The sequence below is a fragment of the Patagioenas fasciata genome, chromosome 1 (genome assembly GCF_037038585.1).
Source record: "Patagioenas fasciata isolate bPatFas1 chromosome 1, bPatFas1.hap1, whole genome shotgun sequence".
Lineage (NCBI taxonomy): Eukaryota > Metazoa > Chordata > Aves > Columbiformes > Columbidae > Patagioenas > Patagioenas fasciata.
Window position 1 is genome coordinate 72109516 of NC_092520.1, and position 26390 is coordinate 72135905.

Consider the following 26390-nt stretch of genomic DNA (forward strand, 5'->3'; position numbering starts at 1 on the left):
TAGAAGCGATATCACTTCTATTTTTCTCCTCCTTCCCTCACATTACAATGGTGATTACCTTGTAGAGATGGAAAGCAAAAGTCTCAACAGACACCAGCTTTTATTAGTACTATGCACTGTCGGTCAAGAATTGAAAGCCATCTGGCTGCATAAGCAGAATGCTTAAAAAGATGGGATCTTGAAAGATTCTTGGTAATGATTTTTTTCCTCTCTCTATATTGTCTATCAATTTCGTAGCAGTCTAATTTCTCTTCACCCTTCCTTCATGAGGCACACCATGTGTCAAGTTCTCCTAGAGACTCTTCAGTTCAAAGTAAGACCCAAGGTAAACCTATTTAATTAGTGTGCTAAATGCCAGGCATAAGCCCATCTCTGTAATATAACTGAAGTGATGTTGGGGATGAGGGCATGGAAGAAAACAACAATGACAAAAGCTGTGCTTTTTTTCACAGAAAATTAGTACAGCTATGTTAGTGTCCACCACATTCTATATTTCGCCATCCTTCAAGGGATCCTCACTACTTTTGTTTATAAATTCTTCAGTTTTTATTGTAGTTAGCCTTGATGAAGACCTAATAATGAAACAAGTGTGGTTTTCTAATCACTAAAGTGGTAAGCCTTTGTGCATGAAGAGGCCATAAACCAAACCTCTGCCCCCACACTCTGTAGAAGGGACCTTGAAAAAGCTGCTTAGTTTTCAGTTAAGTGTTAATGGCTTTGGTGAAGTCTGTTCCACACACAACATCTAGATGTCATTAGCCACAAAAAGCTACAGGTTCAGCAGCTGTCACTCACCTTACATCCCTCCTGATTTATTGCACCAGAAGCACTTGGCAATTATTTTGACATGAGTACAGCGAGATAAGGAAAAAATAATTAATATTTCCTTATTTCTTTTTCCAGAATTGCATGTAGTAAGGTGAAGTTATGCTACACCATTGGGCCCATTGCACTTCTTTCCCTTACCTGCAAATAATCATCAACAATACACAATATAATCCTGGATGCACTACTTACTACTGAACTGATCCTTAATTTAATAACGCATTCAACAGTCCTGGACAGAGCCTGACAAGAATACCACCCACCCTGTTCTCTTTCTGTACACATCTTCAGCCAGTCTCCTTTTGCCACATTGCCCCTATATCACTTCTGTGACCACTTATACAACCATCTGGTGGTGTTCTCCCACAGTTCCTAAAAGAGCAAGTTACACTCCAACCTTGCATACAAGTTCAACAAGTCTCCTGGTTTCAGGCATAAAACAACCAAGGTATATTTGACTTGGTTAGAAGAAGTCTTTTGCTGATCTGGTACTGCCCCAGACCCTTTTCACATCATCTAACGTTTGAAAATAGGGGCTCCAAAAAGCACATGCATTTGGCTTTAACTTCAAGCTGAAGAGGCTAATGACAGAAGGAAGAAAAGAGAGTTCAGCCTGTAGAGTTTCTCAGTGTCTCCTGTTTCTCCTCAGGTCCCACAGCCTCTGTACACACAAGCAGTGGTAAACTCCTCGGTTCATTTTCCATGCACTTCCCACAGCAGAAAACATGCTACAAGTTCTCAAGGGACTGGAAAACTGCAGCTGGTGGAACAAAAGCAACAGGAAGAGGCATCACAAAGACTGCTGCTTGAATGCAGCGTAGCCCAATACAAACAAAACAACCCTGGCTGCTATACCGCTTGTTCCTCACAACCCTACACTGTTTGAGGGCTATTTAGGCTTTTGTAATAGTTTATCGCTTTCAGCCCAACAGATGGACAATTTCAACACAACATGCCACAGATTTCACATTTTCTGGGGTATCCTTTCACAGTTTTCACAGAGAAATTAAGTCAAAGGCTGTGATTGGTTTCTTTTGGGCATCCTGTACACAATCTTCTGCTATTTTTCCCTTGGTCAATGCTGTCTTGCACGTACCAGAAAGAGCAGCAGTGCTGGTTTTGGCTGGGACAGAGTTTGTTTTCTTCATAGGAACCAGTATGGAGTTGTGTTTTGGATTTGTGCTGAAAACAGTTGATAACACAAGGATGTTTCCTGTAGTGCTGAGCAGCGCTTACACAGCACCAAGGCCTTTCCTTCCCTTTCACAACGCCCCTGGTTGGAGGTGCACAAGAGTTTGGGAGGGGACACAGCTGAGGCAGCTGATCCCAACTTACCAAAGGGATGTTTCACACCATGTGGCACCATGCCCAGCAATAGAAGCTGAAGAAGGGGAGACCTTCAGAGTGATGGCATCTGTCTTCCCAAGTCACAGTTCAACATGATGGAGCCCAGCTTTGCTGGAGCTGGCTGAACACCTGCCTGCCATGGGAAGCAGTGAATGATTTCCTTGTTTTGCTTTGCTGGTGTGCGTGGCTTTTGCTTTACCTATTAAACTGTCTCTATCTCAACCCATGAGTTTTCTCACTTTTCCAATTCTCTCCCCCATCCTACCAGCAAGGAGTGAGCAAGCAGCTGTGTGGTGCTTAGTTGAAGGCTGGGATTAAAAAATCACGACAGCAGGCAAACAGGATCTTGACAAGGAAAAAAAAGAGGGTAGACTTGAACAATTTCAATCCCCTCACATTCAAAAATTCTACCAGAAATTACTTCGGCTGTATCTGAAAAGGTTCCAGCAATCCTCAAGAAGTCCCCACTGGGACAGCAAGCACAGTTGCCCATGGTGGCACATTAACATGATCTTGATGCTGCTAGACCAAGGAACATGTTGGTTTACTTGAAAGGCTTGTGGCCATTGCATTCACCTTTCCAGACCTGTAAGTTATGATGGAGTGTCACAAGGGACATACCTGAAAATATCCTTTTGTATAGGTAAAAGCTGTGTCAAGCTACAGACAGAAAATGAGAATGAGCTCCATCAGTGACACAGATAAAGCTGAGGAAGCCCATGTGTGGGGGACTACAGTGGGTCTATGGATTCCCTGACGGAGGGCATGGGAACAGAAATTAGCCTTGAAGATATTAAGGCCTACCCGTGAGAAAGATGGGAGTAAAGGAGTGCCTGGAGATATTAACGTGTATCCGTGAGAGAGAAGGTAGTAGAAGAGTAACATTGATGATAGCAAAATTAGCCAATGAGATGTTACTGGTGTAACTTGTAACCAATAGTGAAGAGACACATGAATTGGTAAAACTGTATAAAAATGCACTTGTGGCAATAAATGGCATCTACTACTTTCATCCTGGAAGAATTTGGTCTATGTCATTTGTCCATCTCCACCACAACATCCATGTATTAAAGTCTGTCAAGATCTCTATGTTCTGTTCGATGGAGGCCAAGGTAATACTTCCTTCTACCTATACCCCAAATTGCAGCATTATATGTATCACCACAGAGCCTTCACAAATGCAGTACTACGTCTTGAAATCAATGATGCACTGATGCAAACTATACTTGGACACCGCGGTTTGGGCTTTTGCAATTGTATCAATAGAGAAAACATAGTTTCACAATGTAACACCTGAGTGAACGGAAGAAACACCTCACCTACTATCTAGACATGATGTTACATAGAATTAACAGTATTTTTCAAACCACACCATCACACACAAAAGAAACTCAGCTCCTGGCATATATAAGCATAATTTCAGCCCATAAAATTAAAATTAACTATTTCCATTTGAAAAGAATTGGGTCCACTCACTTGATGTGTTAATCCCTTTATTGTCCAACTCTAGCCAAAGATTTTAATGTCTGATCTTACTACAAATATGAATCAAAAACAGGGATGAGGGACCTTCAACCTGAGCTCCTGAAGAGTTATGGTTACTATCCCTAAAACACACAGCATTTATAATTAAATGTACAGTTTTAAAATCTTTACTCCAAGGGAAAACAGCACTGCTCCTCTCTTTTAAGACCCAAAGTCACTTTAGCTATGCCCATTTCTGTGCTTCAAATATCTTCACAGAAGAGCAAAAAGGAAGTTTTTATGCGAGACACATAAAAACCTCAGCTTATTTCTTCAGTGTAATCGAGTGGAAACATATAGTAAAGAGTTAAAAAATACACCCTAACCTCCACGCATGAAATGCGAGTTAAACAAAAAAACCACAATTTTCTTTTTTTTAAACCTTTGGGATGACTGTCCTGCAGTAAAACACAATTTTCACATATGTCTGAGCTCCTGGACTGTTTGTCTGTTGAAGTCTGAAAGATGTTTAATCAATCTTCATTTATTTAAGCCCACAGAGCAGGTATCTGACCAAACCGAAACAGCAGGAAAGGGAACAACATGCTTTGCAATTGTGTTTCCTTTGATAAGCCCACAGCCCGAATTCTCTTTCTACAAAGCTCTGTACCGAATACTGCCACATCTTTCAGGTTGAACACAGTAGGGAGTTAAGAGTATGAAAGAGAGCGACAGAAATGAAGGTCTGCAAATCACGAGCACCACTTGCAGTGGCATCGCCCAGTCCATGGGTGTGTAAATTACAGGTGCCCTACCCAGACTCCTACTGCCTCCAACACGGACCCTGCAGCCATTAGGTGCTGCAGCTGCACCAAGTCAGGAATGCTCCTGCTTACCTTGCCACCACTGTCTTGTATTTCTAAACTTTTTATCTCCAAAAGAGCTGGTCCTCCGCTGCTAAGACAATGACCATTAGCTGTAAGAGCCAGGACCAAGTACAAATTAACGTTTTCAATAAACGTACAAATAATTTATTTGAAATTCAAAACTCAGAGATACAAACAAAATATTTAAGAAACAATAAATCCAGAAATGTACACACTTATAGAAAATATACGAACTGTACCAGTTTAACCACCCCCCATTCTTTACAGAAAACAGTGAGAAGTAGAAAGACAAAACATTGCCTAATTGTTCTTTTTTCAGATTCTAGTTTAGAGGTAGAATACTACTGTGAAAGACTCAAAAAAATTGATTCAGTAGAATTATGCTACAGGTGAATTTGGCCCAGATACTTATAGATGTAACGAAGCTCGAAAAGAAGTTTCTTAATGAGAGCTCTTACACAATAAAATTTGGCGTGGCACTTTCCAAGAGATAAAGCACCTTTCCTGATAAATACTGTTTTATGCTTTTGCAAGTAAAGGATCCTGTGCTTCTTCCACTGCTGACATAAAGAAAGCACTTAAAAATAGACAGAAAGTCCCAACTTTTTGGCAGGCATATAGAATGCAAGTGTTTCTCAGTAACTTGTCCTAGAAAGCCAAACAGGAGGCAGGGGCGGGGTGGAAATCAAACAAACTGTAACAATGAAAAAAGACTTTCTGAAAGACTTCATGAATACTTGCTGCTTACTTATTTGGATGGCACAGTCCTCAAGGAAAAAAAGTTAATACAACAGGAAAAACACCAAGTCTCTTTTTCACCAGCTAAAAGCAGGGGAACTGACCAGTTTTTACATTTTATTGTCATTTAGCCAGTCTCCACTAAATGCTACAATTCTATCCTCTCAGGAAAAAGTGTATTTATGCGAGACACACACTGTAATTTCAAGTCCAGTAAGAAGTACCCAGGTATTCTCAAAGGAATGTATCTTTCATTTTTTTGTTCAAACCACTTGCTAGAAGTAGAAATTAAGATTTGCATTCTACAGACAATATGTACAAATCCATAAAAAACAGGAACAATTTGCAAGCTCAATGACATACAAATATTATTGAGAAAAAACCCACATACTTGTTTTCTATATACAGACAGACTGGCTGCTAAGTGCATTATTTACATTGCTGCATGCAAATAGTAGGATATATGGTTTAAGGAACTTAACTATAAACAAACAGGCTTTTGCAATTTAGTTTAACAAGGACATTCTCAAGGATTTGCTGAAAGATATTTGTGTTTTAGAAGAAACAGCATAAAATCTGCAGTCTTAATGCCTTCTTGGTTTGTGATATAAGAACACTTCTGGAGATGTAAATATGATAAAATCCCAATTTAGACAGTCAGTTCACAAGGACTCAGCTTAGGAATGATCTTGCTTCTTTCAAGGAAATGAAAGCAGAGTTAGGCCAATGTTTGGTAAGTTTTAAAGATTCCATCCTTGCCACATATAATTTGTTTACAAAATAGCACCACACAGGAACAGTCATTAAAAAAAATCAAATAAAAAACCAACAAAAAAAATCAAACATCACAGTTGCTGTATTCATTCAGCTGCTGAATCTCCTATTCATTTAAATGACAGTTTTAGGTACTAAAAACAGAGTTGTGACCATTAAGATCAGTTCATGGAAGAAAGCAGAAATATAAATTTACTCTCATCAATGAGGCATTGCCTTGTGTTTTTCTTTTGTAAAGAAGTTATCTAACAGAGAGGAATCAATACAATCCAAACACCTCAAAAAAACCCCTTGAGATATAAAATGTGAACAGGCCTGCTTTCATTATATTCTTTTCCCTTTCAAATACCATCTGGTACAATGTCTATCAAATATCACATACAGTAGAAAATGTATTTTTGATTAAAAGAAATACAAAAATAATTGAGAAAATTGAAATGTTAATACCAACTCTTTTATGATTGCTATCACAGACTAAACCTGAAAACGCACACAAATGCATTTCCTCCTTCCCCCTTGTCCCTACCACCAGAAAAGCAGGCAGAAGAGTAATTTCTGTTATAGACCAGCTGAAAGAGGTTTGCATGTGCCAGCTGCCTCATTTTGGGCAAAACCAGCAGTGTGGCACAGTCTAAATAATTAGTCTGAGAGATATTTAGTTGATTTTTCTGAAGCAAACTAAATCAGCACTAAAAACGTACTGACAGCAGAGCTGACAACATTGCCTGACAACCAACCATTAGTAATCTCTGCCATCAGCACTGGATGGTCAGCCCAGGACAAACTAAAACAAACAAGCTTTCCTCCTAAAAAGTACGTTCTTCTGTTGAATATGAAACCTTGCAAAAGGAAAATGCTGAAAGACACACAATATTAACATAAGAAAATTTCAGACACGGATTTTCATATATTAGGCCTTCTGATTCCTTTAAGAAATTTCAATCATCTCCAAAGGGAGCTGTGCATCCCTATCCAGGTAAAGTAATATTATGTACCTAGATTAAGAAAGCTTACACAAAGACTAAATGTTATGCCATATATTAAACTATGATACTTTCATATCATGACTCAAAACAGACTTAGAGAAGCCATTTTAAAGTATATATCCAGTTTGAATCCTTATCCCCCCCCGATTATGTCTTTCTCCCTATGTATTTTAATGGTTGGGATGAAAATATTTGGTGTATATACAACCTAATTACACTTAACCCCATAAAAACTAATCCAAAACGTCATTATTCTTTGTGATTTCTGTATATTTAGGCAACTCATCATCTCCACATGCAAGATACTTTTCAGAACATTAAAAAAAAAATCTTTCATAGCTTCCTCAAAAAAGTGAGATAAAGCTGAATATATGTTGCTACAAAGTTCGCTGTACCTTCATAGAAACACTTTTGGATATACAGGCTGCAAGTTTAAAAAAGCCAACAGTTGACCTAGGCATTAATTCAAATAAGTCATCTTGTGTTTCTGTTTGCAAGCCCTAATAACAAAGAAAATGTAAATAATTTTTCATGGAAGTCCTAGATGTTTAAGTTTCACCAAGTTTTCCCCCTTCAATCCTGCAGCACAAGTGACAATAATACAAAACAGCAAAATACATAGTCTCTCAGTAAGTAAAATATTTTTATCAAGATAGTGATCTAGTTTCTTCCAGGTCTTGCATATGCTAGCACAGCACTCTGCCACAAAAAAAGAATTGAGCATTTCTTATATCCAACCACTGTCTCCAGAGTGTAAGGTCCAACCACTGTTTCCTAAAGAGGAATAATTTTTCTCAACTCCCAAAAAGAAGTACTTTTAAAGGTTTACACAAGATTCTTTTTATAATAGATTGACAGTCATAGTGGCAAATCCTATGAACTGCTGAGATCTCCAAGCATGGCAGATTTAACTTCAAGTTGAGAACCTTCAGAGGACAAGGGTATGATAGTGTAGACTACCTGCTTCTTTGCACAGTTAATCAGATGTTGTGACACATTAATGCACCTGTACCACTTTTGATACCCATGCACGCTCATGGTCTATGATGTAACTATGAATATGGTTATGCTACAAATGTGTTGTAATTAGACTGAGTTAAAAAAATAGCATGTTAAGAATCTACCACCTCAGTTGTCGTGTCTTTTTTTAAAATGCTCTCATGTATGCAAGGCACAGTCAAATGTCAGCTTGACTGCAGCGACAGCTCTTTTGAGAAGTCAGTGCTCTAGAACTCGTTTTTTTGAAGGATGGGGAAAAAGAGATGATGGCTACTCTATACACAGAAGCAAGCTTTATTCTTCCAAGGTGAACTTCACCACTGGGCAGATGGCTGGTACAAGTCCATTACACCATTTATATTCTAAATAAAGTCTATTCTGAGGCCTCAAGCGGATACTGGCCTCATGCCAAACTCCTGAGTAGTGGTAAATTTCAGCTCATAACTTAAAGTAGACAAACAGCCAAAGCTTCTACAAAAATTATATTATTTAACATGGTAACATGGCCATAAGAGTCACTTTAAAACAGCACCAGCTGATTTTAATGACACTATAGCACCATAAGTTAACCTGTAGATTCTGAGAATTATAACATGCATGTGTCTTTATATCTGAGAAGTTAATATTAGCAAACTATTGAAACACTGGTCTTGCAGTGCACGTTGCAAAACACAGTACTGGCAAACTGAACTAACCTTTAGAAGTCACAATGTCAACTTCTATTTTACTAGTTTCTATCACAAATCACATGGCAAAACAGATTTCCCTTGCAACTTTTGCAGTACACTGAGATACCTGATCTTTTTCCATTAAAAAACAACACAGCAATGGCTAGGCAAGATATAAATGCTATTGCTTGCGCAGTGTTTAAGCAGAAACCATAGCCTAGGTAACTTAGCACATTTGCCAACAGGGAAGAAATACAGCTTTTCATCTACTTATCATCAGAATGTCAAATACTGGGCATACAGAGAAGAAGACAACAAACCTGATGTCAAAGAATAGTTTTAAGTCATGGCATTTGCTTTTAATATTTATGCCTGTAGACAGAAGTAGTTGTGATTCATCAAACACATTAACGTATTGAAAGCCATGTAGATCCAAATCCCAGTGACTTTAGCATCCTGGTGGAGGCAAAAGATGTGTCACCAAGTCTGCTGCTGTAATACAGCAGTGCAGTCTTGGAAACCATGTTCCCAAATCACAGGCCCTTTTGAAACGTGTATTTAGTAAAGGCTGCTGCTGGTTCCACTTTAAGTCTTACCTGAGAAAGTGGGGAAATTCAACCCCAGGGCAAACAAAGGTGAAAGTTTGTTTGAAGCTCCCTAAGGTCTGAATCCAGTAAGTCCTTGTTTCAGTGCGTGTGTAAATGACCTAATTCCTAGCCAGCAGCTTCAAGTAAATGACAAAAAAGTCACTGACTTAGACACCAGTTTCATGGAATGCTTCTTTGAAACACTGACCAAACTATTCTTGTTAAAGTCAAAAGAAGCCTGAAAGGCAACTGCTTTCACTTTTCTCATCAAGCTGTATCCATACATACACACACAGCCTATATTGACTCAATTTCTTCCCATATTGTTTCCTTCTCTTTGAAATAACTCAATCCTCCTTTTTAGAAAAAAAAAAAAAAAAGGAAATACTTGCTAACACATTCACCAGAGTGAATTTACAGAAAACACCCCTCCCCCACCCATTCCCAATCTTCAGAATTAATTTAATGGAAGTCAGTTATTAGGATATCAGTTTTATGTTTTAAAATAAAGTGCATAATTACTGTCACTGAGAACTTTGCTGATTTCAGGTTAGCATAGTTAGTGTCAGTCCTCAGCAACATCAATAAAATAGTAATTAAAACATAAATTAGTAACATGAGTCAAAATCTGAAACAGTATACATTAAAAATAAGTTTTGTATAAATGGCAAAAACGAAGTGAAATGGAACCCCTAGTCCTTTGTGGAACTGAGACTACTATACAGCTATCCCAACGTGCAACATCTGAAATGAAGAATCACAGTCTGCTTGCTTCCCTTCTACTATTCCCGAATTCAGTTTGCAGCTTTCTGGTGTCTGACTGATTTCACCTCGGGCAGGGGAAGATGTGTCTTGAGGAAGATCTACAGAGACAGCATCAGATGAAGAATCTTGGCTTTCTGCTGAAAGAGCAATTTGTGGCCAGCTACCCTCTGTTTCATCATTGCAATTTGTCCCTTCATCAGCCTCTTCCAGTTGCTGAACAGATTTCAAATACTGTTGTAACAGTCTGTTGTCCTGCTCACTACTAGAGCTCTCTTTACTTTGCTCTCCATGGCCATCCTCTACATCTGAAGAATACGCAGAAACAGGATCACCACATTGTCTGACCGTTTCCACTGAAAGAGAGCTCTCAGTTCCTTCTGTTAAACTCTTTTCAGAGCTACACAAGTCACCAGCATGAGTCTGATCAGCCACGGAAGAATGAAAACCAGAATCTGGGAAATGCAATGTAGACTTTTCCTGAGGAAAACCACCAGCTGGAACCAACCAAGCAGAACTAACATCTGGTGGGGTTTCTTGCTCTAGTATGGATGACTGAACAGACGGTTCAGATGGACAGAATGTACTGGCTGAGGGGATTTCAGGTTGCCATGTGGCACCTAAATTTTGTGTCACTGAAAGCTGCCATTGTTGAAGGGACTTCACCTGTAAAATACAGAGAGGATTTCATTATAAAATGCAATTAAGAAAGTATTTTCTAGAGTATTTCTTGCTATCAGTAACAAAGTTCTAGTATAAAATTTAAGACCAAGTGAACTAACAAAAGATTTGCTATACCTTCAGGGAAAATATGTTCTTCCCACTGTTAAATAATGACTTTTAAATCTAGATTCCCAACAGTGACAGAGCACACAAGCCTCCTAGTTCAAATACCTGAAGAAAAAGGAATCTGCGCTTAAAAACAGAAAGGTTGGGGAACCTTTAAGAAATAACCTATGCTTACTTCTGGAAGAATAGCTTATTAGAATATGTATTATTAACTTTTTTACTTTAGAAATTAATTATTCACAAGCAACACAGCATGTCATGGTTTCCTTTGCCCTGGCCTTCTAGCAGTTGCATCATTCTTCACAATTCTGCTACATTTCTTTAGCTTCCCTTGCATTCTGTCCTCCTTCTCACACCAGGCTATAATTTAGCCTTTTGTAACAAAACCAGTCTTATTGTGCTAGTACTTCTGAATGTTATTTCCTCTCAGAATAGCAGTATAGCACACAACACGGCAATTAGATTCCCATAAACCACCCAAGTCATCACTGCAAAAAAAATGAACCATATTCACTACCTCTTCAGGATCTACGGTATGCTTTTCAAATTCATATGTAAGCAGAAAACTAAGAGGACTAAAATTATTTACCTGGTTCCAAAGAAACCTCACAGCTTCCTCCTGTACAAGCCTCTGAATCTTATCTTCCTCTCTCTCTTTTCTTAGTCTGCAAGAACACACACGCAAATTTATGCAGCCTAAGTAAGCAACATTTGAGTAACAAGATCAACGAGAATACATAAAAATGCCTACTTATATAACAGTACTTTTGAAAGATACAACAGAACCTAACATTAAGACAGTACTGCAGTCTGGCTTTCCTTCAATATTCAGTTGCTGACTTGAAGTTTCTTTTTTCAGAGCTACATTAAGATTCTGCTTCCTTTTGCTGCAGCACATTTATTGACTTGCCAATACCTTAAGTGTATTTTTGTAAAATGAACCTAAACTCTTCATTTTAGGTAGACATGCTTCTTTTTCCTGCACCAAAAAAAAAGTGCTTCTTAATTTCAAATTATGGTCTCCCCGTCTGCTATCACTTGCATGTAAGTATGGCGTGTAAGCATTGAAAGTTTCTAGAGGTTCACTGAGAGCTCAGCTTAATTCACAGAAATTTAGTTCCTTGTAATAGCAACAGAGAAGAGCTAGTTGGGCTGCCAGTCCCCAGGCTGATCCAAAAAGATGTTAACTAAATCCACAATTTATATCTTACAAATTGATGGACTTTGAAATTGATCTCTTTCATAGGATGAAAAAAAAATACAGAACCAAGCACAGAATCACACTTTAAAACTGTATCATGCAAGGCAAAAATAATCCTTTTCACCAGAAACAAAGCAATAACTGTCAACACGGACACTTCATTTATAGAGTCTGTAACTGCTAGAGACAAGTGAGGAGGAAAAAAAAATAAAAAAAATTCACACTTTGCAATTTCTATTTTGGTTATGCAGTGAAACATGCAAGTCCTGCTAATATGTGAATAAAAAAAATGTATTCTAACTCAACCCACTCAGAGAAGGCACTTTGAGAGTATGAACAGCTATGTGCATAACTGTGCTTATCTTACAGGAACCAACCCTTTACTGTAATCAGAGTTTCATATTACCAATGCTAGGTTCTGCTGTATTTATATCAAGACACATTTATAACTGTTCCGAGATATGCTGGAATGATGGTTATAGTTACTCAGATTTGAAAATACACAGCATGACCTCAACTTACTTTTCTACTTCATCAGTTAAGTAAATTATGTGCTCCTGCATTCTGTTTAGCCGAATTTCATAACGCACTTCCTTGGCTCGTGGATGGTAGTTCCTCGTGTAAAATCCTCTCCAGCAGGCTTGAAGCTTGGTAGCTGCTTTGCTCATTCTTTGCAGTTCAGCTGCGCCTTGATCAACAACAGCTGGTGAACCAGAACTTTCTACTGTCATCTGATCAGGACAGAGAGATGTAACCCCCGATTCAGCACCTACTGAGGTGCTGAGGTGACTGCGCAGAACTTGGTCTTCAGAGGATGCTGAACAGTTGCTAGTGTTAGCAGTCAGGCTAGCTGTTGCTGGATCAGAAGGCAACAGCCCACTCTCTTTGATATTCTCTTGAGTTTCCACACTTCCCACTGCTCTGCTCGAGCTCTCCCTTATAACACATGAAGCTTCTTGCTTGACAGCTGTTTCTCCACTATTAACATCTCCAACACATTTGATCACTGTGTCATCATAATCTTCTGAGCCCAAACTGATTCCATGTAGCTTCAGGTCTGAAGTAGGAGACACTGGAGATAATCCTGAAGCAACTGGCATGAAAGTAGACTCTGAGGATAAAAGGCTGCTGTTCAATTTGTCTTCATCTGTCTGTATATCTTCAAGGTATAGCTCCTTGTGAAATCTTCTTTCAAGAAGAAAAGTGTTCTTTACTGCATAGGAATGATCATCGTTTCCACTCGGTCCAACCCAAGAATTCTTCTGGACGATAGGTTCTAGACAGGCAGAAAGTAACACTCAAGAGTGTCATAGTATTTCAGTAACATAATTTAATTCATAGGGGAGACTCACAATTTGTTTTAGGTAGTTAGAACCCAGGCGTGTAAGAAGATCTAAAATGCTACTAATGATAAGCATTATTTCTATATAACAATAAGGACAATAAATACATATCACTGTAACATCCACAAACTTTGCAGATACTGCGTACAGTAAATTGCACAAACTTCTTTCTCTTGAAGAAGTTACACTTCTACCAGATGGCACAGTCCAAGTAATAACTCTTTAGTTTATTGGATCGTGTTTTTCACCTAACAATCTTACTAGTATTTTAAGACATAAATAACTATAGAATGTATTTTTAGAAAACAAAGTATAACTTCAGTTGAAAATCTCCAAAAATCAACAGAGTAAAATAATAACAGGGCCCTGTTCTGAAATTTTCTCTATGAAGTTATCCATGCAAAGAAAAAAAAAAAATTCTACAAGTTAGACCACAGGTGCAGACTGGCTTCTTACCCCTTTCAAGAACTATCTGTGGTGGCTGGGCTGGACTGCTGTGTTCAAAAGTAACTGGCAGTGTTTTGTTGGGAGTAGATGATGTAGGTGGTCCTTCATTTTGGTTTTGATGCATCAACTGCCTCTGGTGGAGCCTAAGCACAGAGTTTGAACAGATTTTATATTTATTTTAAACTTTCTTCGTACAGAAGACACTTAAAAAACTATGAACTACTTTAAAGGAAAAAAGTGATCAAACCATTCTAAACAAGGGGCTAGTTATGCAGATCCCTACACCTACAAGACACCAACAGGACTATTCACAGAGCAGGGGATGCACAAACTGCTCCTGTTCCCCTTCCTCCTGCCCTTTTTTCTTCGTTACATGTATTAAAAAACAAACCAACAAACCAACCACAACAACAGGCAATTCTGACTACAGACTGAAAACCATGAAGTGTTTCTACGCACAAGAGAGGCATGAAGTTATTTTAAGTGTCTGCTGTGGGATACATCATGCTTGTATGTGTAGAGGAGTTTGAGGAATGGAGGAAGTGTCTTCTACCTTTGAAAATGACTGAATCAAGCGAAGGGTCTCCTGTTACTAAAGGTACAAAATCCTCATGCAAATCACACATTGCCACAAAAATAAAATAATCTGTTACAAACTGAGAAAACACACAAGTTGTTTCTGCCCAGCTGAATTCAAAGATCATGAGATAGAAGTCAAACTGCCTTATAAATCATGTATATATGTGCATATATGTATATATTTATGGAGGGGGATTTTGAGGGGTGATTTTTTTTTGTGAGGGTGTTTTTCTGTTGTTTTTTTAATTTTTAAGAAGTTACATTTTGTAAGCCAACTTCCTGAATTTTCCCTGGAAACATCAGGTGAATGTCAGAGCACTTAGCTAGAAACTCCAATGTCAATATGCTTTTCTTGTATCTTCTCCTCTGAAATGGCCCCAACTTTTCTATAATTTCCTCCTGGAGATCGATCTACACTGACAAAGTATACAGTAGCTCCTTCCAGATGCTCCCAAGCTTTCAGCCCTTTCGATGAGATGCCATCCTTCTGCTTACCATAACACTTTTGTTGCCCAATTTTCCACCACTAAGTCACTTACATAGCCTGCTCCTTTGAGTTGAGTCTTCTGCTCTAGTTTGTCAATACGTCCTGTATTATTACATTTTCTGGCTTTTAATGCCAATTAGTTCACCTTTTTATGCGATTAAAGGGCATCACAGTAACTTTCCCCATCTACTTGCATAGATCTTAGCAAAACAGCTACTGCTGGCAGAACTATAATAGCAGGCTCTAGAGAGGCCTCTGCTGACAGACCCGAGGCGCCACATAACAGAGATCATCAAGGGCATGACAGAAAACAGTGTCCCCCAAGGGACAACCTTAACTTTAAAACCAAGAACGAACACACAAACAACAAAAAAAACGGCCAATACTCTAGTGTGCCAAAATAGCTTTCATTTATAATTAGAACAAAAGTTAATCCAAGCTCCTTTTTGAGGTTTTTCTCACTCTCCACGGGGAAAAAAAAAAAAAAAAATCTGAGTAGGTAGCCTGTTTACTTTAATCACAGTCCTAACACAAATCACCTTCCATGTCCTACAGAGCACAGAATGAAAAATAGAGAATTTGCCCCTAGGTGCCCTAGCAAGCAGAAATACAATCCTACTGCTGCTGTCTTGTCTTGCATTCCCCTCTGGGACACAACTTGCACCTCCATTACTCTTCCCATCTCCTGTCCTCACTGTTGCTTTGAAATACTTAAAAGGAAATCTTATTTATATGTCTTATTATGTGTTAGATATGATATGTTCTCAATTACACTCACTAACAGGAGAGAAACAAGAAGTTCTCACCTTTGCTTACTCAGTATTTTTTCCAGTTTGGCATCCTCTTCAGTCTGGAGACCGTATGTAGATATAAGAGGACAAACAGTAGCCAGGTATTGGACTAGCTGAACATGCTGCCCAGGTCGATAGGATCTTCCTTTACCTTGACTGTAGAGCCATTCTGCTTTCAAACTGTTAGAAAGGGGGAAAACGATCACCATCAACACATGGCATAAAACTCCTAACTCTCCTTTGACTCCTGTTCTTTTAGTGGGTACCTATGAGCTAATCTACAAAACAAAATCAAAAGTTGGAACATGTGCAGTGCCCAGAGGAACTGCGAACTTCATTCCCAGAATAAAGTATTCCCTCATATAAGCATTGATAAAACAATCAAAAAAAAAACCTCTGACCAAAACTGTGCAGTCTCTGCTTTATCTGTGTGTAGTCTTTGAGCACTGAAAACACATTTGTGTCAATTTATCAGCAAAACTTTCACAGAAACAGAAAAGTTCACACAAACACGCAGAATATGCAAAGAGAGAAAATCTTGCTGACAGTATTCAACAACTTAAATTTGTTTTGAAATTAAATGCTCTTTAGTGTGAGAACATTTAATATAACATATCTGTACACAAAAATAGAGTTAATAAAGAAGTCCCCATTAGTCATGAAAAAAAAAAAAAATCTAGAATTCTTACAGGTAACTTTTTCAGAAAGTCATAATATGCTATAGTGAAACAGAATTGGTTTACGTTTGACCAGAAAGACAGCTTTTTATTTCAGTAACAAGCAAAAAATGAGATGTGTATGTCCTGGAATACATTAATGTATTGACTAGAATGTGTTTATACTGGATAATATTTAGGCTTGGATTATTTTGATGTCAAGAACTTTAAGACCACTATACCATCATACAGATATCATAGTGATATGACCATAATGACATAGCAACATGTGATTTGAGCACAATATTTGCATGATAAAAAAAAAAAGCCAAATCTAGAAATGCACATACAAATCAGGCCCTTTTTATAAAGGCCCACTTCAGCTTCCCCCATGATAACAGCTTTAATGTCTGTTGATCGTCTCATTCTGCAAAGTCAGAGGCTGTAAGCTTGGAAAGGATAAGACATAACTGATAACTTGCCACCACAGTTCTGCTTTGTAAAAGTGCTGCTGTGAACTGAGTAACACAACAGAAGCGTAACTTTACACTGCTATCTAAATAAACTTGCTTTCTTAAGTAATAATAACAGTGCAACAGATCAAAAATTTAGCAAAAGCAACAAAGTTAATTGGCCTGTATCTCATACTGTCATTAGCAAAACAAACAGAATTTCAGATCATTAGCACTTCTCCATTTATTTATTATATAAAAATGCTATTTCAGCTTAGCCAAACTTTATTAAATAATCTTTGAGATTTAATATTATTATGTCACCTTTCCTTCTGAGAAATCACATATCCATCAAGAACTTTAAGGTTCAGACACCAGCTGACAATATATGGCCTGTAGTCAAAGCCAGGGACAGAAGGTGTGGCCATCACACAAGGATTGTTCATAATCGACAGCTGTTCCAATTGACGAAGAGAGGCCAGGAAAGAAACCTTGAGAAAACAAGACATATTTGTTAACTGAACAGAACCCATTAAATGTCTACAGAATACATCATATTCATCCTAGTTGCAGCTAGACATCTCACACAAACCAACATAATTACACATACACTGAAAATCACATTTGCTTTTGAACATGAACATCTTCAAAGGAACTTCTATAAACTATTGCTATTTTCCACTTAATTCTCCTGTAAGTACTATAGCCCTTGGAAAGTAATAGCTTCTCTAAAAATCTAGGAATGAGGCTTTACATATAGAAAATTTTCTGATGCAAATGGTGGATGAGCCAACTAGGAGAGGAGCGCTGCTGGATCTCATCACTAACAAGGAGGGTCTGGTTGAAGAGGTAAAGGTTGAGGGCTGCCTTGGTTGCAGCGACCATGAAATGGTGGAGTTCAGGATCTCATGTGGCAGGAACAGAATACCAAGCAGAATTGCAACCCTGGACTTCAGCAGGACAAGCTTTGGCCTTTTCAAACAATTGCTAGGGAAATCCTGTGGGAAAGGGTACTTGAAGATAAAGGGGCCCAAGATAGTTGGTTAGCATTCAGGGACTGCTTCTTCCAAGATCAGAGCATCCCAACATGCAGGAAGCCAAGAAAGAGAGCAAGGAGACCTGCTTGGTTAGACAGGGAACTGCTGGGCAAACTCAAGTGGAAGAGGAGAGTTTACAGATCATGGAAGGAGGGGCTGGCCACTTGGGAAGAATATAAGGCTGTTGTCAAAGGATGTAGGGAGGCAACTAGGAAAGCTAAGGTCTCCTCAGAATTAAACTTTGCAAGAGGGGTCAATGACAAAAGAAAGAGCTTCTTCAAATACATGGCAGATAAAGCCAACACTAGAGGCAATGTAGGCCCACTGATGAATGAGGTGGGTGCCCTGGTGACAGAAAATACAGAGAAGGCAGAGTTGCTGAATGGCTTCTTTGTCTCTGTCTATACTGCCGGAGTCTGTCCTGAGGAGCCCTGTACTGCTGAGGCCCCAGAGGAAGTCAGGAAAATGGAGGAGTCTGCCTTGGTTGATGAGGACTGGGTTAGGGAGCAATTAAGCAACCTGGATATCCACAAACCCATGGGTCCAGGTGGGATGCAACCACGGGTGCTGAGGGAGCTGGCTGAGGTCATTGCTAGACCACTCTCCATCATCTTTGCCAAGTCATGGGGAATGGGAGAGATGCCTGAGGACTGGAGGAAAGAAAATGTCACTCCAGTCTTCAAAAAGGGCAAGAAGGAGGACCCAGGTAACTACAGAACTGTCAGCCTTGCCTCCATCCCTGGGAAACTGATGGAACAACTTATCCTTGGTGCCATCTCAAGGCATATCAAGGATAAGAGGGTCACATTAGGGGCAGTCAACATGGCTTCACCAAGGGGAAGTCATGTTTAACCAACCGCATAGCTCTTTATGAGGACATAACCAGGTGGAGAGATGATGGCAAAGCAACAGATGTGGTCTACCTTGATTTCAGTAAAGCATATGACACTGTGTCCCACAGCATCCTTGCAGCTAAACTGCGGAAGTGTGGTCTGGATGATCGGGTAGTGAGGTGGACTGTGAACTGGCTGAAGAGAGAAGCCACAGAGTTGTGGTCAAAGGGGCAGAGTCCAGTTGGAGGTCTGTATCTAGTGGAGTGCCTCAGGGGTCAGTACTGGGACCAGTACTATTCAATATATTCATCAATGACTTGGATGAGGGAACAAAGTGCACTGTCAGCAAGTTTGCTGATGACACCAAGCTGGGAGGAGTGGCTGACACGCCAGAAGGCTGTGCTGCCATCCAGCGAGACCTGGACAGGCTGGAGAGTTGGGCAGGGAAAAATTTAATTAAATACAACAAGGGCAAGTGTAGAGTCTTGCATCTGGGCAGGAACAAGCCCAGGGTGCAGTGTAAGTTGGGGAACAACCTGTTAGAGAGCAATGCAGCGGAAAGGGACCTGGGGGTCCTGGTGGACAACAGGATGACCATGAGCCAGCACTGTGCCCTTGTGGCCAGGAAGGCCAATGGCATCCTGGGGTGTATCAGAAGGGGGGTGGTTAGCAGGTTGAGAGAGGTTCTCCTCCTCCTCTACTCTGCCCTGGTGAGACCACATCTGGAATATTGTGTCCAGTTCTGGGCCCCTCAGTTCAAGAAGGACAGGGAACTGCTTGAGAGAGTCCAGCGCAGAGCCATGAAGATGATTAAGGGAGTGGAGCCTCTCCCTTATGAGGAAAGGCTGAGGGAGCTGGGTGTCTCTAGTTTGGAGAAGAGGAGACTGAGGGGTGACCTCATTCATGTTTATAAATATGTAAAGGGTGAGTGTCATTAGGATGGAGCCAGGCTCTTCTCGGTGACAACCAATAGTCAGACAAGGGGCAATGGGTACAAACTGAAACACAAGAGGTTCCACTTCAATATGAGAAGAAACTGGAACAGGCTGCCCAGAGAGGTTGTGGAGTCTCCTTCTCTGGAGACATTCAAAACCCACTTGGACACATTCCTATGTAACCTCATCTAGGTGTTCCTGTTCTGGCAGGGGGACTGGACTAGATGATCTTTCAAGGTCCCTTCCAATCCCTAACATTCTGTAATTCTGTGAAAAGTACAGTATTCCTATGAATCCAGTTCACTACAATAGGCATTTAGACTTTGACAAAACAAACAAAAAAAAAAGGTAAGCCAAAAGGCTGGAGAAACCCTGTCCTGTTTTGAAGAGAAATGTATTACCAAAATAAGATTTTTCTTCCAACATGGAAGCCCAACTGACAGGTTTGGGTGCTACTTATGTTTAAAAACCCAAACAACACAACAAAGGTAAAAATCTCAGGTAAAATATTTGTTTCTCTTATATAGCATTTGAGAAATAGGTTAAACAACACACGAGTCCAAAAACATTAAGTTGCAACAAGCACAACTCAAACCTCTGCTCTAAACACAGCAGCTGCAGAAACCCTCTGCAGCAATTAATCAGCTCAGCCTTCAACCTTCGGACAATCATGAAAAGCTCTCCATGAATTTAGTCCTTATAGCATACTTATGACATCCTTGAATAATATAAAAATAAAAAAGGCAAAGTGTCTTTCAAGAACAAATTTTAAAAGGTATCACCTAGCTCATGCAGGTAATGCAAGTATAGTTATTACATATAAACTACTAAAAAGTGACTTCTATGAACATGGGTTGTTTCAAAGAAGAGTGCCCATTTTCAGTTACATCATCAAAAGAATTATCCAGCTATCTGCTTTCAGTCTGCCTAAAGACAGGGTGATATATCTTCTATATCTTACCTCATTCAAGTCTCTGATTTCATTTTCTGCCAGAGAAAAAACAGTCAGATTCTGAGGTAGGCAAACAGGGGCAGTGCGAAGTGAAGTTATAATATTTCCATGTAGCAACAGAGTCTATAAAATAAACATACAGTGATGAAATGTATGTTCATTCAAAATCCCCACATTTTTTGTTCAGGCAATACCTGCACAATACACACAAAACAACTAATTAAGGCTTTCTAGTATCATCACAATTACTGTTGTTTATCCCAGAAAAAAAAACCCTTAACTTTTGTATTTTAGAGCAAAACCTTCTCATTTTAAAATACAGAGCTGAAGTATACTCACAGTTAAAAAAAAAATGTATTTGGAAACATTTTTTCTCTACAGTGTTCATGCTGAAAGAGTTAACACTATGTTTTGTCTTGATTCTTGACATGAGAACCAAGGGCTACAAACAAGATCTCACCCTATTATCTATATTAAAATATTAGAGTGGTTACAGAAAAAGCACCGCCTCAGTTCCTGCAACTTGAAAACAAGGAAAATTATTCTTACATGCTTCCCACTAGAAATTATAGTGATTAATTATAATGCTTTACGAGCTAGTGTTTGAATAATGAATGCTTTAAAAGGCACCAATTTTCAGAGAAAATTTCTTTATGCAAAGAATGTAACAAAAAGAGAGATAAAATAGCATCTACCTTCAGTGATGTAAGCTTGGAAAGATCGCCTAATTGAGCTATGTTATTGTCTGACAAATCAAGATGCTGAAGAGATAGACAGGAGTTGATTTGTTCAATGGCCTGCAAAAACAAAGAAGTCAATTACTTTCAGTAACTCTCTTTTAGTCATTAAATAAAACCAGAGAGCAATAATTATAAATTATTTTGAAAGCTAAGAAGCACCGGCAACCCAAAATGAAAAACATGTGTCCACACAGTTTTGTTTTACAGATAACTCTTTTCCTATTTTGGGAACTAGTTCCCAATTCTCATTACATTTTGATAGTAAACTTTGTTTTTTTTCTTCCCCCCAGACAATTCCTGTTCAAAAGTTGCCCTCTTCTGTTTCCTAAACCAGTAGACACAAAACTTCAATTCTTGTTCAAATCAAAACCAGAAACATATTCAGATTCCCTTGCAGCATTTTCAAAACTTCTGCAACACTAGATTCTGGGAAATCTGTTAAGACTAAATACTTTACCTTAAGGTTATTTCCTGCCAAGTTCAGCCATTCCAGGTGCACCAAATCCTTCAGCCCTTCCACGTACCCAATACTATTGTGAGGCAAGTTTAGCACCCGGAGCTTAGTCAGTTTTGCTACACCCATCATTCGCACCAAACGATTGTTGGCTACAGAGAGCTGCAGATTGACACACAAATAAAAGAAATAGTTTAAATTATTAAGTTGCACAGAAAGAACAGGCTTTTATTTTCAGTGGTTAAAAATCTAATCCAACAGGAATTTATTCATTCTAGATATTCCATTTTCAAGCAAATAACACAGACATAAAAAACTGCAAGGGCCATGAAGTGAACTACTGATCAAAGAAAGCAGTCTTCACACCTCACTCTGCAAACTTCAGAGGAAATCCTCCTAGCAACAGCTGAATAAAGGAGAATGAATGAGAAATTACATCATACAAAAATAAAATTTTAAAATCAGAATTGCCAAATCATTGTGTAAACTGTTTCACCATGTCCAGTGTAAAAACCATACTTAATGTCAGGATGGCAGAGGACAAAATATAGTTCATATGATTCTCAAAAAGGTCCTGTGCTAATAGCACTGTAAATCACTTTTTAAAGGATAAGCCCTGATTAGACATACACATTAATAACATGAACACCAAGCTGGCAGACTGGTGAAGGTTTGTTGTAGCAACAAACCCCACCTCTCCCATCTCAGTTTAACTTGTCTCTAGAGGCTGCTAAGTGACTTCAAAGTCTATCTGGAGCCACTTTTAGTGAAAATTAACATGGACATGTAAAGCTTTGCCCCAGAAGGATTAATACTCAGATTTTTGCAAGCACCCAATACCCTCACAAACTTAAATGGACTGTTGCTAGTATTAAAATTAAGGATAAGTACTAACAACATCAGGGGCTACATGACTCAATACATTAACAAGACTACACAGAACCCTCCACCTTCACATTTTTTTATTTGCTATTTTTCTATTTGAATCTAATCCACAATTGCTTTCTTTCTTCTCATAAATGAAGGCTATTAATCCTCTCCTTTCCGTGAAGAGTTCTGAAACCCAAATGGAGAGTAGAGTCCTGTTTGCATGTCTGGATGCTTACAATTACAGAGAGGAAAGACAAAACAAAACTATTTTAAGGTCACAAAGCTCAATTATTCAAAAGCTAAGAAGTATGAAAAAATGGGTTATCAGTGAGTTTTACAAGTGTTCTTATGACATGCCCCATTAGGATTAATTTAGTTCATTTTCAGTTACCTAGGTAACTAGCAATACAGCCTCCCCCACTATCAACTGTAGAGTTACACTGAAAACAAAGCTTTCTATTTTAGTTAACCATCATTTATTTTCCTAGGAAGACAGCAACTGCTAATTTACTTCAATTATATAATATGGCCTTAAAGCAGGAGTATTTTAATTAGCATCCCAGTACCATTATTTCATAGCAAATCCAAGTCTAGTAATACTGACCTGCATCAGATTCCTGCATTTCTCCAAGTGTTCCAATTTAATTATCTGGTTTTTGTCCAGAATCAGAGTATGAGTATCAGCATCACAAGGTAAGGTTGGGCCCAGTTTTTGCAATCCTTGACCTGACCAGTTGACTACCAAACCTCCGAAGAAAAAGAGAGGAAAAAAAAAAAAAAAAAAAGAAATAAGGTACCCCAAAGTCAACACTTCATATGTGAGAACATGTACTGAAAAAGCAAAGCAAGATAAACAGATTTGTTTTATAATGCATGCAGCTAATTTGCAAATACAAATTAACTCTCTTTTCCATGTAAAACTGAAGCAAATGACTTCAGACCAAACACATTAGACTAACTGGTCCAGTGACTGGAAGATACGGGATTCCAGGCCCCATCCCAATAAAGAATTCAGGACAGTCAGTAACAGATCCTCTGTATTTCAAAGGAAAAATATCATTAGCCAAATATTATTAGCCTGCACCCCTTTTTTTTTTTTAAAGTGCACTCTAGGTGCAAACTCAAAGCAGATGTTTCAGCCTGTGAAAGAGAAACTGACAACCCTCTGACAGCAGCTGGATGTTTCAGCTTCAGAAAAGACGCGAACTTAAGATTCAGCCCTCTATTTAAAACTTGCTATCAGATATTTTAAGACATACTTCCTTTTAGCAGTTTGGCTGCTGCAAAACCTAATCCTAAGTGTTTAACTATCTTAGCTTAATGGGTAGGGAGTGTGTCTAATTTTGAGCCAAAGATTCCACTCCCGGACTTGACTGACCAAATCCCTGAGTGAATCTCATCTTGGAATTTTGGTGCATGTGTCCTCAAACTGTATTGATAGGCTATTCCAGCAAAGTACCTAGTGAAAAGTCAGAACAAGGACCAATTCATATAGCCATACTACACTATGGGTGACATTTGGGCAGGAGTAAATTGTAAATAGGCTGGCATATCATTTAACTATCAGAACACACAATTAAAGTGTTCTCTACAAAACTCGTTACTATAAAAAGCTAAAAGGAAAACATTTGCCATCTACAGGGAACATGAATCACTGGGTACCCACGAAGGCACTTGCTAATAATAATTTTCACACATTAAGCCTCTGTTGTAGTGCTTGTTCTTCTCTTATTATCAGCTCAGTAAATAATGCTGCCTTTTCAAGTAGCACATTCCAAAATAGTGTTCTTACCCTAATGTGCACTTCATACGAATATTCTCATAGTTTGCAGAGTTTGGTTATGTTAAGGATGGAGACACACATTTTTGGTGTACCATTTTGTCAGCTAGAGTATATGCTTTTCTAAGAAGCATCTCTGACGACATTTATTACATATCCATTGCTTCTCAAATCCACAGCCACCTGAAGATCTCTGAAGAGCAGCAACGCAGAGCCAGCAGCACCATAAACAGTCACACTCCTGTCTTTGCACATTCAGGGAGAAGGCACCGTATGTTTCTTAAGTAGTCAGCTCTATAATCACTTGGTCACTTTAACTAAGCAGGGAAATCTTGCATCTTCTGATTTATCCAAAGGCTTGATACAAAATTTCACAATGGGCCCATGCCCACCAAGGAGAGTGGTTAAGACCCACAGTACAGAATCACAAGAATAATCCTTTTATTCATGCACATGCGGTGCCCCATTCAAACTGGGGCCCCCGGAATGTGGTCTTACACGTGGTTCTTATACCTTTCAAGCATTCAGGTACAACATGATTTGACTAACCACTACTGAACACACACACACACACAACCACTCGCAAAAAAACTACAGTTCTGTAGTGTCATCATGCACCTGCTTCTCTATTGATCTAGACATCCCTGAAGTCAGTCTTACTATAGTTACTTATACTGGCACTATCTTGGTTGTCCAGGGGTATCCTTTTTGGAGGCCTCGGAGGAGCAAAGGTCCCTAGTTGAAGGGGGCCTGTCCTTCTCCTCCTTGCTGGGGTCCTTTAGTTTGCTTTCTAAAGCATGACTACTCAGCATACAATATGAACTATACCTATATATTCTTTATTAAGAAAGTTAACATGATTTCATACCATAAAGACTAATTAGTATAACATTTTGGAAATCAGATTTTCCTAATAGGTTCTCAGTACCCAGGAAAAAAATTTCAGAGCTGTATATTACTCACATAGCAGTTATGAACACTTATTGAGCCCTTAAGCCTTCAAAGCCAGACCCGCACACAGACCTGCCATTATAACATACTGTCCTTTCAGACTCGGCTACAGGAAGCAAGAAACTGCCCACTCTTTGCCTCCCAAGACCTCTGTACACTCTACTGTAGGAAAAAGGGGCCATATTTCAGCTCCTGGCCTACCTTCTACAAGACTGTGAGCAAATCCCTGGTCAGGTGCCCGAGACTCAGCAGGATGAACAGTCCTCTGCACACCCCGTTCATGCCCAGACCCAAACCTGCTGCTGCGTGGCAACCCTGTCCCTGAGGACGGGCTGCGCTCCATACCGGTCTCCTCGTCCCCTCGCTGGCCTGACCGCTTCCAGTCCTACCTGGGGACCTCAGGTGCCGGCTGCATGCTTGGAGAAACACGGAGAGCAAAGAGGAGAGCAGCCAAGCTGCCACCTAATCCCCGAAAGGATGGGGTGCATCCCTACCCCCCCCAGCTCCCCCTCAGCCGAGCCCCCCCCCACATCCCACAGGGAGGGCCGCGTAGGTTTTCGGGATTTGTAGTCCGGATCTCGCGCCCGCTGCGACCGCTTCGCACTGTCCGCACTACAGCTCCCACAGCGCACTGCGCGCCCCCGTCGCTCAGCGCCACACAACGGAGACCCAAACAAACCCCCGCCGGCCTGCAACACCCGCAACCCGGCCACGCAGCCCCCTGTAGGCTCGCTGCCTTAGGTGCTCCCCTTACCCCCTTCACCCGGTGAGACAGCCTCGATCCTCGCCGCAACCCCCGTCGCCGCCATTCTTCCCGCTTGCTAACGCCGCCAGGCAACCGAGTCCTGGACGCTGATTGGCTGCCTCGCTTCCTTGACGAGAAAACTGTGTTTTTTATTCTCGGTAGGATGGCACGTCCCACATATGGAGCCGCCTAGCGAGATTTTAACCGAACAGTAGAAGGTCTGGCCGGCGTGAGCGATCCCGCTCGGCCCTTCACCCGCTGCCCCTCTGGCCGGGCAGGCGCTGCCTGCCCCGCTCCCCTCCCGTCAGGCG

At 39.8% G+C, this 26390-nt stretch overlaps 1 protein-coding gene across 2 annotated transcripts; it reads right to left on the reverse strand.

Annotated features, from left to right (window-relative positions):
• Nucleotides 1-4638: 4638 nt before the first annotated feature.
• On the reverse strand, nt 4639-26355 carry CEP97 (centrosomal protein 97). Of its 2 annotated transcripts, none has more exons than XM_065829381.2 (11): nt 26089-26355; nt 23208-23350; nt 21737-21895; nt 21235-21336; nt 20549-20662; nt 17107-17273; nt 15690-15854; nt 13827-13960; nt 12550-13303; nt 11416-11491; nt 4639-10703 (listed from the first exon to the last, which is right to left on the reverse strand). In XM_065829381.2, the coding sequence occupies exons 1-11, from the start codon at nt 26141-26143 to the stop codon at nt 9993-9995; spliced, it is 2580 nt and encodes an 859-aa protein (XP_065685453.2). In that variant the 5' UTR covers nt 26144-26355; the 3' UTR covers nt 4639-9992. The 2 variants fall into 2 exon arrangements, with proteins under 2 accessions (XP_065685453.2, XP_071664702.1); XM_071808601.1 differs by lacking the exon at nt 26089-26355 and adding an exon at nt 25724-25800.
• Between the last annotated feature and the right edge of the window lie 35 nt (nt 26356-26390).